Source organism: Frieseomelitta varia, unplaced genomic scaffold (assembly GCF_011392965.1).
Source record: "Frieseomelitta varia isolate USP_RPSP 00005682 unplaced genomic scaffold, Fvar_1.2 scaffold_157, whole genome shotgun sequence".
Taxonomy (NCBI): Eukaryota; Metazoa; Arthropoda; class Insecta; order Hymenoptera; family Apidae; genus Frieseomelitta; species Frieseomelitta varia.
In genome coordinates this window covers 379,886-393,553 of record NW_025109272.1, presented here as the reverse complement: position 1 = coordinate 393,553, position 13,668 = coordinate 379,886, and the positions used below count along the sequence as shown (strand labels likewise).

At 48.0% G+C, this 13,668-nt stretch overlaps 1 protein-coding gene across 1 annotated transcript in view; it reads left to right on the top strand.

Moving 5' to 3' along the window:
- The first annotated feature begins 1,483 nt into the window (after positions 1–1,483).
- LOC122536553 (alpha-2B adrenergic receptor) overlaps positions 1,484–13,668 on the top strand; it is a 172,846-nt gene continuing 160,661 nt past the window's right edge. The window contains exons 1-2 of the mRNA XM_043669007.1: positions 1,484–4,554; positions 4,930–6,429. Coding sequence (XP_043524942.1) covers positions 5,200–6,429 — 1,230 coding nt within the window. The 5' untranslated portion in view covers positions 1,484–4,554; positions 4,930–5,199. The remainder of the gene's footprint in view (positions 4,555–4,929; positions 6,430–13,668) is intronic.

Below are 13,668 nucleotides of genomic sequence, written 5' to 3'. Positions count from 1 at the left end.
GACAGTGGGAAGAGAATCGATCATCGACGTCCACGGCCATCAACGACGACGCCGATCGATCGATTAACTATTTTCACTAGGGCAACTGGTCTCTGTTATCCGCGTATCGCGATCGTGCCATCCAAACCCTGAATCGTCGAGCTTTTCTCCCCGTCTTACTTGCGTCTTGGTGGTAGGCACGTCCGTGAATCTATTCCCCTGGGGCTGGTAACAAGCAACTAGTCAGAAAGAGAAAGAGACAGAGAGAGAGAGAGAGAGAGAGCAACATAATATATTCCCGATCCGGTGGCTCGATGTTCTAAAGGCGACTATCAAGTTGTGGTCGCCTAATTTACGATCCCGGCAAATGGACGTCGGCTTCGGTGGACGCGGCTTCGGCCGCTCAAACTACCCTCACCTCCCTGCCACCGCCACTCTCTTTCGCCTCTCGTTTCTCGAGCAAGCAGCAAGGATCCTCCCCGGGGAGTTTGTTATCGCAGGCGGAAAGCAACGCGTGAACTTCACGATCCAGGGAGCAACGTGAACAATTAAGCGGCGCAAGGGTAGCTCGAGGGGACGGCTATTTCGAATATTAAGCTCGAGGTTGAGGGTGGACGTTTGCAGCTGCTCGCTGGATTACTTGGATAAATCTGGACACAAATTCGGCCGGGCTGAATGGTCCGGATGGGTCAGACGCGAGAGAGAGAGAATGAGAGAGAGAGAGAGAGAGAGAGAGAGATGTTTGAAATAGCTGGGCGAGTTTTCCACTGAACTTGGCCTGGTTTCGGTAATTACATTCGCTTTTGTTATATTCTAAGCTACCCATTAGCGAGTGGTTTAATTGGATAGTTCGAAGTCAATTGGAATATTAAATATCCTGCTGCCAGTGTCACGATCCGCGGAACGAAGCGAGCGACGATCGATCAGCACGCGATCGGGCTGTAGTCCGTCAGGCAATTGGAACGGTAAGGCTGGCGGGAACGCATCTTCCACTGACCCGGATGGTTTGATTGATCAGATCTAATCTCAGATTCGGGCGAATCGATCCGCTCTGACGACGGAGAAACTGGCAACTGGTTGGCATTTCCGTTTGGCTCTGTTGAACATGGATCTCTGTCATCTTTGATCCACCTTGGATCGGTCGATCTGCTCGATCGTGTGCCTCTGCCTCTTCGCTTGCTCGAACAACAGCCCGATAGTATAAACGTGGCGAAGAAATCGACGAGACAAAATTGAAAGAGAAGAAAGACAAATGTGTAACCGTTGACACGACGGAGCAAAGTGACACCGGGAAAGAAGACGACGAAGGGGAAGCGAGTGGAGTGGAGAAGCAGAAGAGGCGCTATTTTTTTCGCTAGCGGACCGTTCGGTCGATGGTCCAAAGTCGACTGTCGGGCCGCGTCGGTCGGGTGCTGGCGGCGTCGCGACGCTTGCGCCGCAGCAGCCGCGACTCCGTCAGACGGCGCCTCGACGCTGGTACCGTCGGACGGGCCGGTCGGTCGGGCCACCAGTCAGCCTCCAGTGAGCCAGCCAACCTCTCTCTCTCCCTCTCGCTCGCTCTCTCGCGTGCACGTAGAGGCGCGCGCGCGCGCGCGCGTAGCCGCGTCCTCTCCACCTATACGATACTGTGCGCGCACACACACACACACACACAACACACACGCATAGGCACACGCACACACGTACGTATGTACGTACATATAGAGTTGGCACGCGCGCACAGGCACCACATATACACACAGAGCCGGAGTGCGGAGAATTCACGGACACGCGGTGTGTTCGAACGGGTCGTCGGTGTGGAGAGCGAGTTACACGCGCACATGCACACCAGTCGGTCTCGTTCTTTCTCGCTTCATCCCTCTCCCCGAACTTTCTTCGTCGCACGCCCGCCTCGATCCTGCGAGGAGAGTCTCTATCCAACGAACGACACGAGAGGGAGTCCGAGTTCCTGGCTCGTCCCTCGCGGCTGCAGTGCGTTCCCAAACATCCACGAGACAACCTCGAGGTGTCCGCACGTACGCACGCACGCACCACGCATCGGCCGTTCAAGGACCACGAGGAGAGAGAAAGAGGATCGTGAAGCTTGATCCTGAAGCTAGCTAGAATACGAATACTGTCGGATACGCGACGCACGCGACCACGCACGGTGCTGCACGTTCGTCGCTGGCTTTTATCCGTTGTTGACCTTTAGCCGAGGAGCTTTCGAATGCCGTGATCGACAATCCCAGAGCTCGTCGCTCTTCTCTCTATCGTCGAACAGCAGGAGAAGATAGTTTTTTTTTCCCTCCCTCTCTTCGTCGTCTCTCCGACAGGCAAGTGTTGTCGCTTGATCGTTTCACCATCGGGCGCGTAACTCCGCGTTTTCCACCGGGCCGTAGCTTGGAACTCGGTCGGAGTCGAGCGAGCTCGAGTTTCCCGCGCGTGTTTCGCCGCGTGTGTGACTCTCCGAGAGGGAAAGCCGCCCCGAGGATCTCGTGCGTGCGACGGTGCACCTCGTGACGGACCAAGCGGAAACAGAGAAGCGGCGACAAGTGGAAGCAGAGAGAGAGAGAGAGAGAGAGGGAGAGAGAGAGAGAGAAAGACGAAAGCGAACAAATTCGAAGATTACCTCGCTCTTCTTCTTCTTCTTCTTCTTCTTCATCGAGGGGTGTTCCGAAGGTGAAACGCGAGACGGTTGATCCCGACGAGAGGGGAGAGAACAAGTTTGCTCCGCGCGATACGAGGCGAGAGAATTTTCTCGTGTTCGAGCTCGGTAACGATCGGCGATCGTCGAGCGGCGTTTCTCATGGGAAATGAATCGAAGGATGACGCGTGGCGGACGTCGTCAAGCTCGATGGAGGAGCTAGCAGCGTGACGAGGGAGGCGGTGATCTTCGCTCTGCTGGTGGAGATTTCGCGAAAATACACGGAGGGACGTCTGCTCGGTGGCTGGAAGCTGGAAGTGTCGACGAACGAAGGGGGAATACAGTCGAGCGAACTTTTGCCGTGGTGTGTCGGGAGAACTTTGCTCGCTGGGTGATCAGCTGACGTCGAGAGAAAGAGAGAGAGAGAGAGTGAGAGAGAGAGAGAGACCCCCCGATCGCGAGTTCGAGGACACCGGTGTGCGCGAATGAATCCTGTTGATCCTGGCGTGTGTGAAAGGGCAGAGGGTTAAAGGACGGGCGGGAGAGTGAAGGGTTCAGGGACGTGTCTCCTGCGTGTCGACGAATACCGAGCGTGTAAATAGATGTACAGATGAGTCGAGGACGTCGACACTGATCGAGGGATCGAGTCCTACGATCCGCGAGTTCTCCGATTCTCCAATTCCTTTCGCGAACTCTCGCTCTCGCTCGTTCCACGTTCTCCGGGTCCTCCTCCTTCCCATTCTCCTCTTCCAACGATCTACGTGCTAGGATTGTAACGATAAGGATAGAATAAAACGCAGGATAAGTCCGTTACGCTATACGATTCAAGGACCAGCCTCCATTCAACGACGTTCGTAATAAGCAGATCGAGCCTAGCAGTTCTAGAGAATCTCCGAACAAGTAGAAACGCGTCTACGTGTGTAAGTGTGTATGCATAGAACCTATACGGATTTAAATCGTCGCGATTCCGCGATCACGTCGCCGCGCGTGCCTGTGCGTGCGTAGAGTTCAAACAAAGTTTGTAATCTCCGTTTGTCCGTCTGTTACTTTCTTTCTCATTTCGTCTTTTCTCTTTCGTTTTTTCTCGTGCCCGCGCGGTGGGCAGCGTTCGATTTTCTGTGTTTTCGTTCCGGTTAACTGAACAGGACGAACAGTAAATTTACGAGTTTTAATCGTAAACAATTCGCTGAAGTCGCAAGTCGGAGCAGTACGGGTATAATATATCCAGCGCTTAGCCTTTTTAGCCGTGGCGCGGTAATTAATTAGCTTGAGGGCGAGTCGTTCGGACTCGGGAGTAAGCAAACGTACGAGCCGAGCGTACGGTGTACAGCGGATGCTGCGGGGTGGAGGGAAAAGCTCGGGCATCGTGTCACGCTACACGATCGTCACTATCGTCCTCGGTGTCAATTTTCCTCTCGTCGACAGCTCGATAGCACGGAGATTCGACGAATCGTCGTTCGTTTTTTTTTTTTTTTCGCGAATCGTCGTCGAGCCGATCCGTGTCGCGCCGATCGGAGGCCGTTGTTCGCTTAATTCGAAGGTCTGAGCGGGTCGAATCGGTTTAATCTAAGAGGAAGATAGAAAAAAAAAAAAAAAAAAGAAAAGAGGGACCAATTTTTCACGCCCATTCTCAATCTCTCTGTTTCTTCCTTCTTTTCCATCTCGGCTGCCTTTCTCTTTCCATCATCTCTCTCTCTCTCTCTCTCTCTCTCTCTCTTATTTTCTCTTTCTCCTGTCTCTAGCTGTCTCCTTCTTTTCTCCTATCCGCCTTTATCTCCTTAATCCAGCCAGCCAACGAACTATCCATAAATCTCTCTGTACGCTCTTTCCGTATTAAGTCCGTCATCGTGAGACCGACCGGAATACCGGGAATACGAAGAGGGAGTCGCAACTCACGCAAGCAATAAATCAACGGCCGACCTACCACCGCGACAACGGCCAACAGGAAGGTGGTACGTAAGCAATCGTCAAGGGAGGATCGTTGAAAAATCAAATTCCGAGAAACTTTGGTCCAACGAAGGAACGAACGAACGATCTTTCTGCGATTTTTCATCGGAGGGTGAAAACTACGTACAAAAGATATACGTCGCGTTGTTTACGAAGGAACGGTACTGTCCGGTACTATCCAAGTTTCCCGCGAATAATAACAGTTAAGTACAGAAAGGACTCTCTATATCGAGTAGACGAGGAAGTAGCAGTTCCAGTCCTTTCTTCTCTCTCATTGTCTCGCTTTCTCTCTCTCTCTCTCTCTCTCTCTCTCTCTTTCTCTCCCTCTGTATCTGTCTATCTGTGTTTGACCGTTCCTCGCTCTCTGTTCGAACGAAAAGAGAGATCGACCAAAGGGAATAAGGGAAGCGTAGCGGCCGATCGTCAACAAGGCTGAACAGGCCACACGCCCGTTGTCCGTTTAATGACGATGACATCATCCTGAAACGGGCATGACGCCCCTGGCCTCGAGATGCGACGAGACCACTACCATCCTGCTGCTGCTGCTACTCGAGCTTGCACCCGGTGCACGCTGCTACTCGCGCGCGGCCACCACGTCCGCCTCGACTTTGTCGAGATAGCATCAACAGTCGACGGCGAGGGTGCGAGTGATGCCGCTCTTCGGCAGCATTATGACCATCGACGTCGCCGGTAGTCCGACTACGGCGTCCACCAGCGTCTTCGACGAGAACATGACGTGGTCTCGACCAACCGGTGGCTCTGCGTCTTCCACTAACGAGGCCCGCTCGATTGACAGTGCGACGACGACTCTCAGCAACGACGACGACGAGCAGCAACTGCGCCGGCTGATTGCCGCAGCGACCGCGACCACGACCACGACCACCCGCGACGATCGTTCACGAACCGCCCAAATCGCCGACCAAGAAGAACTCGACCAACAAGGACCAAACAGCGTCGAACAACAGCGAACCACCTCTAACGAAATTGAACGCGACGCGAACGACACGAACGTTCGACAGGTGGAAACGATCGGTAGGACCGGTGACGGCTGTGCCTGCGATAGATTCGGTGCCGGGGACATTGTGTCCGAGGTGGGCAGACTGCCGTTCTTCGTCGGCGAACCTTCGTCGTTCGACGAAGCGGAGCTCGCCAATACCAGCGAGGTGAACACCACCTCCGTCGGCTTCGACGGTACCAGCACCGGCCTCGACGTCACCACCACCGATCGCGAAGACGTGGAAGGACTCAGAGAGCTGGAACTGCTGTTCGGCCTGGGCGGTATAATGGAGGATCTCGGTGGATCGTTCAACGACTCTTTCAACGAGAGTTTCCTGTTCCCGTGCAACGGCACCCGCTGCAACGAAACGTCGTACATCGTGTTCGGGGAGAGCCTGTACCCGTCCGGGTACACGCTGCCGCACATTATTCTGGCGTCCGTCCTGGCGACACTGTTGATGATCGTGATCGTCGTGGGTAACATGCTGGTGATCATCGCCATCGCCACGGAGAAGGCGCTGAAGAACATACAGAACTGGTTCATCGCTAGCCTGGCCGTGGCCGATTTCTTTCTGGGCCTGGTGATCATGCCTTTCTCGCTGGCCAACGAGATCATGGGCTACTGGATATTCGGCTACTGGTGGTGCGACATTTACTCGGCGATGGACGTGTTGCTGTGCACCGCCAGTATCATGAACTTGTGCCTGATAAGCTTGGACAGGTTCTGGAGCATCACGCAGGCGGTGGATTATTTGAAGAAGAGAACACCGGCCAGGGCGGCGCTGATGATCACGCTCGTCTGGCTTCTCTCCGCTCTCGTTTGCATCCCACCCCTGTTGGGGTGGAAGAGACCGACGCCCGCCGAGCAATATCCCAAGTGCAAGGTAAGACTCCACTTCCTCTTTTATCTCGTTTCTCATCTCGTCGTGGAACTTCTTCTTCTTCTTCTTCTTCTTCTTCTTCTTCTTCTTCTTCTTCTTCGCGCGCGATGAATTTCTACGATACTCGATGAAAAACGGAAAATTAAGTCGGATTTTATAAGAGAGAATAAAATAGTTGGGAAGGGGGGGGGGGGAGGTGGAATAACGCGGATAGCGCAAAGATACACAGCTGCTAGTGAGTCGTGATTCGGTTGGTTAATGTTTAAAACACAATTTGCTCGGTTGTACTCGAGCAAACAGGAGCGGGTAATACAAGAGTTAATTATTTCCTCGAAACTGGTTGTTAGGGGTCGGACGGGTCGTTGCAGATGACAGATTACGAGCTCGTGTTCCGTCTTCCAGACGCGGGATTAAATCGGTCGTAACGAGGGGATTCACGGGCGAAGAAAGACAGAGAAATTCCCTCTCGTCATTCTCCCGATGATTTCTAGCCGGCCGTTTGTCGTACGGTCGGACAACGTTGTCCGTTGTTACTTGACCGTGTAATTCGTTCGCTTATCGAACGTTGAATACCGCGCGAGCACTTAATTACTTCCAGCCAGGCGGACTCGTTGTTCGATTCGGTCGGGAAACGACGAGTCACCGGCAGATAGTGTGAATCGGAGATTCAAATTTATCGGATTCGACTCGAGTTTGTTCTCCACGATCGCTACGTGTGCTCGAGGTTAACGGGGTTGCGTTGTAAATCCTCGAGATCCTAAGCCACCCGTTCGTCCTCGAAGCTCTCCTGCTTATTATCGCGGTCGTGACGTGTAGCTGTCTGTTACGCGACGACCGATTCCACTCGCGCCTCGAGTGTATATCAACGTGATACGTACAACGCGATACGTACAACGCGATAACACGACTCGAGACATTAAGAGTTCTGGAATTTATCGCGCTTCCGACGCGGTTGTAAATCCTCCTGATTTTTCAATTAACACGAGACGATGTTTTAATCGAATTTACAGATTTCTAGGTATAATTGAAAAGTTTTGGTTTATTCATCGCCGATAAATTACGCGGCACGTCGTGCATATATTTGATCAAGTATGTTGATTGATGATGATTCGCGAGTGACGATTTTATATTAAAATCGACGAAAAACGTCGAACATTTTTTTTCTTCTTTTGGTAATGGCGGAACAATTTTCTGCAAAAACTACGAGCTTGCTGATTCTAAAATCCTATTTTTATAACTCTCTGTATTTTATATACTGAAACAAATACTATGTTACAATGTTATACACTTAACATATTTGCAAGACATTCAGACACTAATTTGGGTAAATATTGGGTTACTATATTAAACGAAAGTGATTAAATCCCAAAAAGTAACGAAAAAGGAAAATATTCAAATTGGAATTTAATCGATCAAAATACACAAACTGTATTACGAATTATACAGTGACGAGCACACATATGGATTTTTGGGACATTAATAATATTTTATTGAGTGTTTGCACGGAGAATACAAACAGAATAAAAACATTTTACAAAAGTATTTTGTGGAATGTCTGTTATCATCATCATTCTGACAGATATAAATTGTTTTCGTTGAGATAATTTTGCACCGCAATTAATTTAAATGAAAAATTATCGATAATTTAAATAACATGAGAAAAAGAAATTATACATTAGGTCTTATTTTAAAGCGTAAAACTTCCATTTCGACTACTTTAAATTAAATGAAAACGTGTTCTTTTCTTTCAAGAAATGGTAAAAAAATTAAAATGCACGTGAAAACACTGAAAAATGTTATTTGCGATTAAATTTATCGTGGTCTTGGAGATTGAAGTTTCCCCTCTACGATTCTTTAAAACTTGCCGTAGAATTGTTTCCCGTTATTTTATCAAACTTTATACATTAAGGTTAAACAACAAAAATTCTGGAAATCCCGTTTCGTCGTTTAAAACTCTAACGTAAACTCTGATATCAAATTTTAAAGTTCCTTCGCAAAAGAAAAATCGCACGACAAGTTTATTTAAGGAGTTGTAGAATTTCAATCTTTCTGTGATAGATCGAACGACAAGAAAAATGTTTTAACATTTTTAGGAATGAATCTTTTCAACTTTCTACAATCTTTGATGACAAAAGTACTCTAATTTTCTCACCCGTATTGAAAAATACAAACTTCGATTGTCGTAGTGTAATTTTCATTCACAAAGTCACTAACAGTGTAAAATATCGACGGTAATGTTCGCTCTTACTTGTTACAAGTGGATTTCCTAGCGCGCAGCTTGCGGTACGTGAAACGTTTCACGAATAATAACTGGGACCAATTATGAAATACCCGCGAGACTGCTGACTCCTTTAAAATCAGATAGCGGCAGACACGGTGTACGCTAAAAGGCAAGATTTTCCCCGCACGCGGCATTCTCTCGGTTTATCCTGGTCACACGTTAGGGGGTGGCCTCGCCTTTTATGCATCGGCGAGACCCACCCTCGTCACCCCTCGAAACCCCTAGAAACTCGCTTATGTCGGCCTGCACGAAACGCCGCCGTGCAAGATTGCAATTCTATCCGCCGACACTTTGCTTCGCGGTGTTGCTGACTTTTCTACCATTTTGTCGCGTTTCTTTCCACCTCTTTCGCCCCACTCGTGTCTCTCACGCTCCTCTTTGTCTCTGTTTTCTTTCTCTCTCCGAAAATACGGGAGTTGCATCGCGGCGCCACGAATTCGACTACTCGCGACTCGCGAGACGCGATCGAAGTCGCCGGGGCGGAAACACGAAATTTTCGTCGACGTTTCGGGGAAGCCGAAGCGAAGCTTTATCGTTCCCATTGATCACGTTGTTTCTCGCTAATTGGAAGGCTCTGTCGGTCGGGCGGGCGTGTGTACGAGCCGGTTTAATTAAGCCTCGCGAGCTCGTGACTGGAACGCGAACTTTTTAACGGGGCGAATTTTCGGAATCGAGCGGCACCGGCGACTCCGAAAGCCAACGGGCCGTTAATAACACGCGCAATCGAGCCTCGCGAGGCTACCTGTTGTTTGCGGTGGCGAAATGCGATGACTCGGCCCCCGGATTCCCCCGGCCACGCGATGTTAATAACCTTCGAGGACTAATGGCGGGGAAAAAAGTTTCGTGTTTCCCTCGTTAACCGTCTACCGGGCGGATCTTCCCTCTTGTTCTCTTAACAACGCGGCTCCTAGGTGTCGAGTTGCTTTCGCTTAAATTTCGTAACTTCTTTCCACCGTTTTCCTCCCCCGGAGGAATATACAACGAAACAGCACCGAAGCCGCCGATTTATCTCCTCGTAGATACAGTAATTGATTTCAGCTCGTTGATTCGACAATCGCGAGACGTCGCGTGTTGCGTTAATTTTATAAAATTTACCGACAATACCTCTCGATTAATTTTCCGAGTCGGTATATACGTTCACGCTCGCGAGGACACCTGCCAGTTTCGTCGGAACAATTATCGAGAGATGTGACGAATACAGTTATGTGAATTACAATTACGTGGAATTTAATTCATAATTGATGAGATTATCATTGAAACGTTGAATGTATGGATGATATATATATACACACAGGGTGGTCCACGGAATTTGTGCATCTCCTGTAACTTCCAAACTATGCGTTGCACAAAAAAATTTTGAATAGAAAGGTTGCATGGTTCAAAAGTACACTGTGTAGTGCATTTATGTTTTTTTTATAGGTGGTGACGTTTCGGAGATTTGAAGGTCAACTTTGTTTTTTTAAATGGAATACTATATTTTTTATGTCAAAGTATGAAAGAATATCGAATTCCGAGTAAAAAAGTTTTGACCTTTATTAGCCCTAAACCTAACAGCTAACGAGTAATTTCACTTTATCTCTTGAACATTTTCTTCACGTTTATGGCGATTCAAGCCTGCTGGCGCCCTTGCGACCACCCTGTACAACGAAACAGCTCTGAAACCGCCGATTTAACTCCTCGTAGACACAGTAATTGATCAGCTCGTTGATTTGACAGACGCGAGAAGTCACGAGGGAGTCTATGAAACGTTAATTTTATAAAATTTACCGACAATACCTCTCGATTAATTTTCCGTACTCGATTAATTTTCCGACTCGATGTACGTTCACGCTCGCAAGGGCACCTGCCAGTTTCGTCGGAACAATTATCGGGAGATGTGACGAATACAGATGAGGAAGCTATTTAATTTGATTCCACATAGTTGATGAGATTATCATTGAAACGTTGAATGTATGAATCCCATATATATATATAGTCTAAAAGCGACGAATACAGATGAGCGAGCTATTCAATTTAATTATACATAATTAACGACGTTGTAACACACGAGTCCATCGTTGTTTAAATCCGAACGATTTTAATAATTCGGCGACGCTCCAAACTCGAGTTCCTCCCGCTCTTGCGAACGAAGACAGCCAATCCTCAATCGTTGAAGCATTTCGCCGGAGCGTGTCGGTTCACTATAGAACTTGTTGCAAGTTTCTTCGAGCAGGCATCGAGAGGAAGGGAAAAAGTCGCGTTGTAACCAAAGTTATCGCTTCGGTTCAAAGGGAGCCCGTGTCGTGACGGGCGTGGAGGGAGGGAGTCATTACGCGCACGCGAGTCACGAACGCGGAGCATTCACTACAGGCGGAAAAGGAGTTCGTTCGTTGCTCGAAGAACGTACGGTACGAGCGAAGTTGGTACGACTGGAAGAGAGTGTAACAGGAGGAGCAGAGGTACGTAGATGAAATCGGGTGACAGGGAACAGGATGCCGGCACGACGCGGAATCAAGGGGCTAAGCTTATCGGGCTAAGCCGCGCATGTTGACTGAAGTCGGCATTAAGTTGCCGCGATACGGCCGAGTCTCTCTCGTGTAAAATCCGGCCCGCGTGCCATTTAGCGGCCGCACCACGCCATCGGTATACTACGTAAGGTACAAAAGGACGACGCGTTCTGCGTCGTGGATCTAACACTTTCGCGACCATAGGCGATCGTAGGGTGAGACGTTCGGTTAGAACGTCGTATGCAATTTAAGGAAATCTATGGCTGAGAGATTCGTCTCTATTATCGGTAGAATTCTGTTACTCGACTCTTCATCGTTCTTTATTATTTCTTATGTTCTTTCGTTTGAACTGTACTGGTGCATCGCTGCCTGTGTCGCTATTATTATTGGACGACTTCAATTCATAATCAGAAAATTATTCATAAAATTATTCCTTTCAATGATTAATATGTAAGCTAGTAAAAATTTGAAATGAAGGTACTGATAATTTTGATAAAAAAAAAAAGAAAAAAAGAAACGGGCGAGTGATAGTACGTTCACTTTGCAAACTTGATACTGATATATCAACTACATTCAGCGATATTATTGATTAGAATATTATTGCATCATTTATTTATTGAACGTTCATATATTTATTAGACAAATGAAAATTGTATTCGGCCATTTATGTGATATATATAAGCCTCGCGGTGGCTAGCAGGAGCGTGAATTTTGAAATGACATAAAACCACCTTACCGATATTCAGGTAAAAAAATTAAAATATAATACTTGCTAGTAAATAAATGGGACATTTCCTATTTGTAACCAATATATCAAATTTTCAACATCGTTTTGTGAAGAAATTCTGAATATTATAATCATAGCAATTTAATAGAACATGTAAAATATAAAATTGCAGAAAATGGACATTCTTCTTTTTTTCTTACTTTTCACAATCTATTTAGTGCACGAAGTTGTTTTTTTATAGTTAGACAACCGTTCGTCTGATTTATTCACGCAATAAAACATCCAATAATTAAACTATAGTAAACAAAAAAATTTATGTACAAAAAAAGTCAGATGACACTGATATACTGTACATTATAAACATTGAAAGAATCTATATCATTAGATTGAACTTGACATACTCGTGATCGTCGATATGAACGATGATCTCATAAGTTTCCTCTTTTCCATTGAAGTTTTCCACAGAAGCTACCAAGTTGTCGTCTTAAATACGTTTCAAGCGAATCGTGAGGTTGCGAAATTTCCTTTTCCATTGAAAAATTATTAAATTTTTCGAAGTCAGTTGAACCGAGATCAAAAATTCTCAGTAATCTTAATCCATCAGCGTTCACCGGCATCCGGATCGGGAGAAATCTTTCAATTTTGCAACGATCTCGTAGGACTCGTTCGAAAGTTTGATATTCCCTGAACTTTGCGCGACAAGAGTTATTACTACTGCTTTCATCGTCAGAAAGGCCTTGGACCTCTCTCGAATGCGCTCTCGATTGCTAATGCTTAATAAAATGGCAAAGAACGAAACGAGATTAAGCGGCGAGAGCGACCAAACGGAGGCGCAGTCAGGCCACGGAAGCCGAGGAACGAGAAACGCCGGCTTTCGCTCGTTTCCGTCCGCTTTTTCCCTCTCCGGTTCGGTAAAGGCGAGCTAATCGCGTTAGAAAGATCGAAGCGCCAGCCTTCTTGCACCGTTTCTTCCTCGGCCGTTCTCTGTCAACCCTTAGAAAGAGTATTTGTCTCTGTTCATTTGTCACTGTAACCATGGAAATTCGACGACGAACGCTCGAAACGGTGGTCGCTGAATCGTCGACCGTTTCGTAATAGCGGTTCCAACGTGAAATCAGCGCCGGTGGTTGAATTCACGGCCGGTGAAAAATGGCGGCGAAGCCTTAAGGAAGATTCATTTCTGTTTCTTTCTCACCTCCACCCTCCACCCTCACTCTTTCCTCCTCAGCGACCCTTCAGACATCCTCGAAGACGCGAAATTGTGAGACTTTCCCGTTCAGTAACGGATTACCGGCGACTGGTGCTGCGAAATGACCGAGAATCCCTTCCTTTCTTCATCCGCGCCTAATATTACACTCGGCAAGAATTCTGGCTGTCTGCGGCGGGGGGGAACAAAAAGACCAGAGTCGCCATTCAGATGGCGCCTCTCGGCGAATCTGGAATTTAGCCGCGGTCTGGTGGACGCTGTGGTCCAGCAGGAATGGAATCGCCAGCGAAGGAGGAGGATGGCCAACTTGGCAAATGGCGAAACAAGAAGACGCTGATGGTATTACGGCGTTGGCAAAAAGCGAAGGTCTCCGGTCTAAATGGAATTACCAGGGCGGTCTGTCTCCGAAGAACGAGCAGGTTCCACGCTGAGTGGAAAAAGCGGAACTCCTGCTGTTTACTGGATGTCCCTACTCTGGCGAGAGATCTGCGGCCGAAGATCGAATGGGCAAAGTGGATATAACGCGTAGCTCGACGAGGAG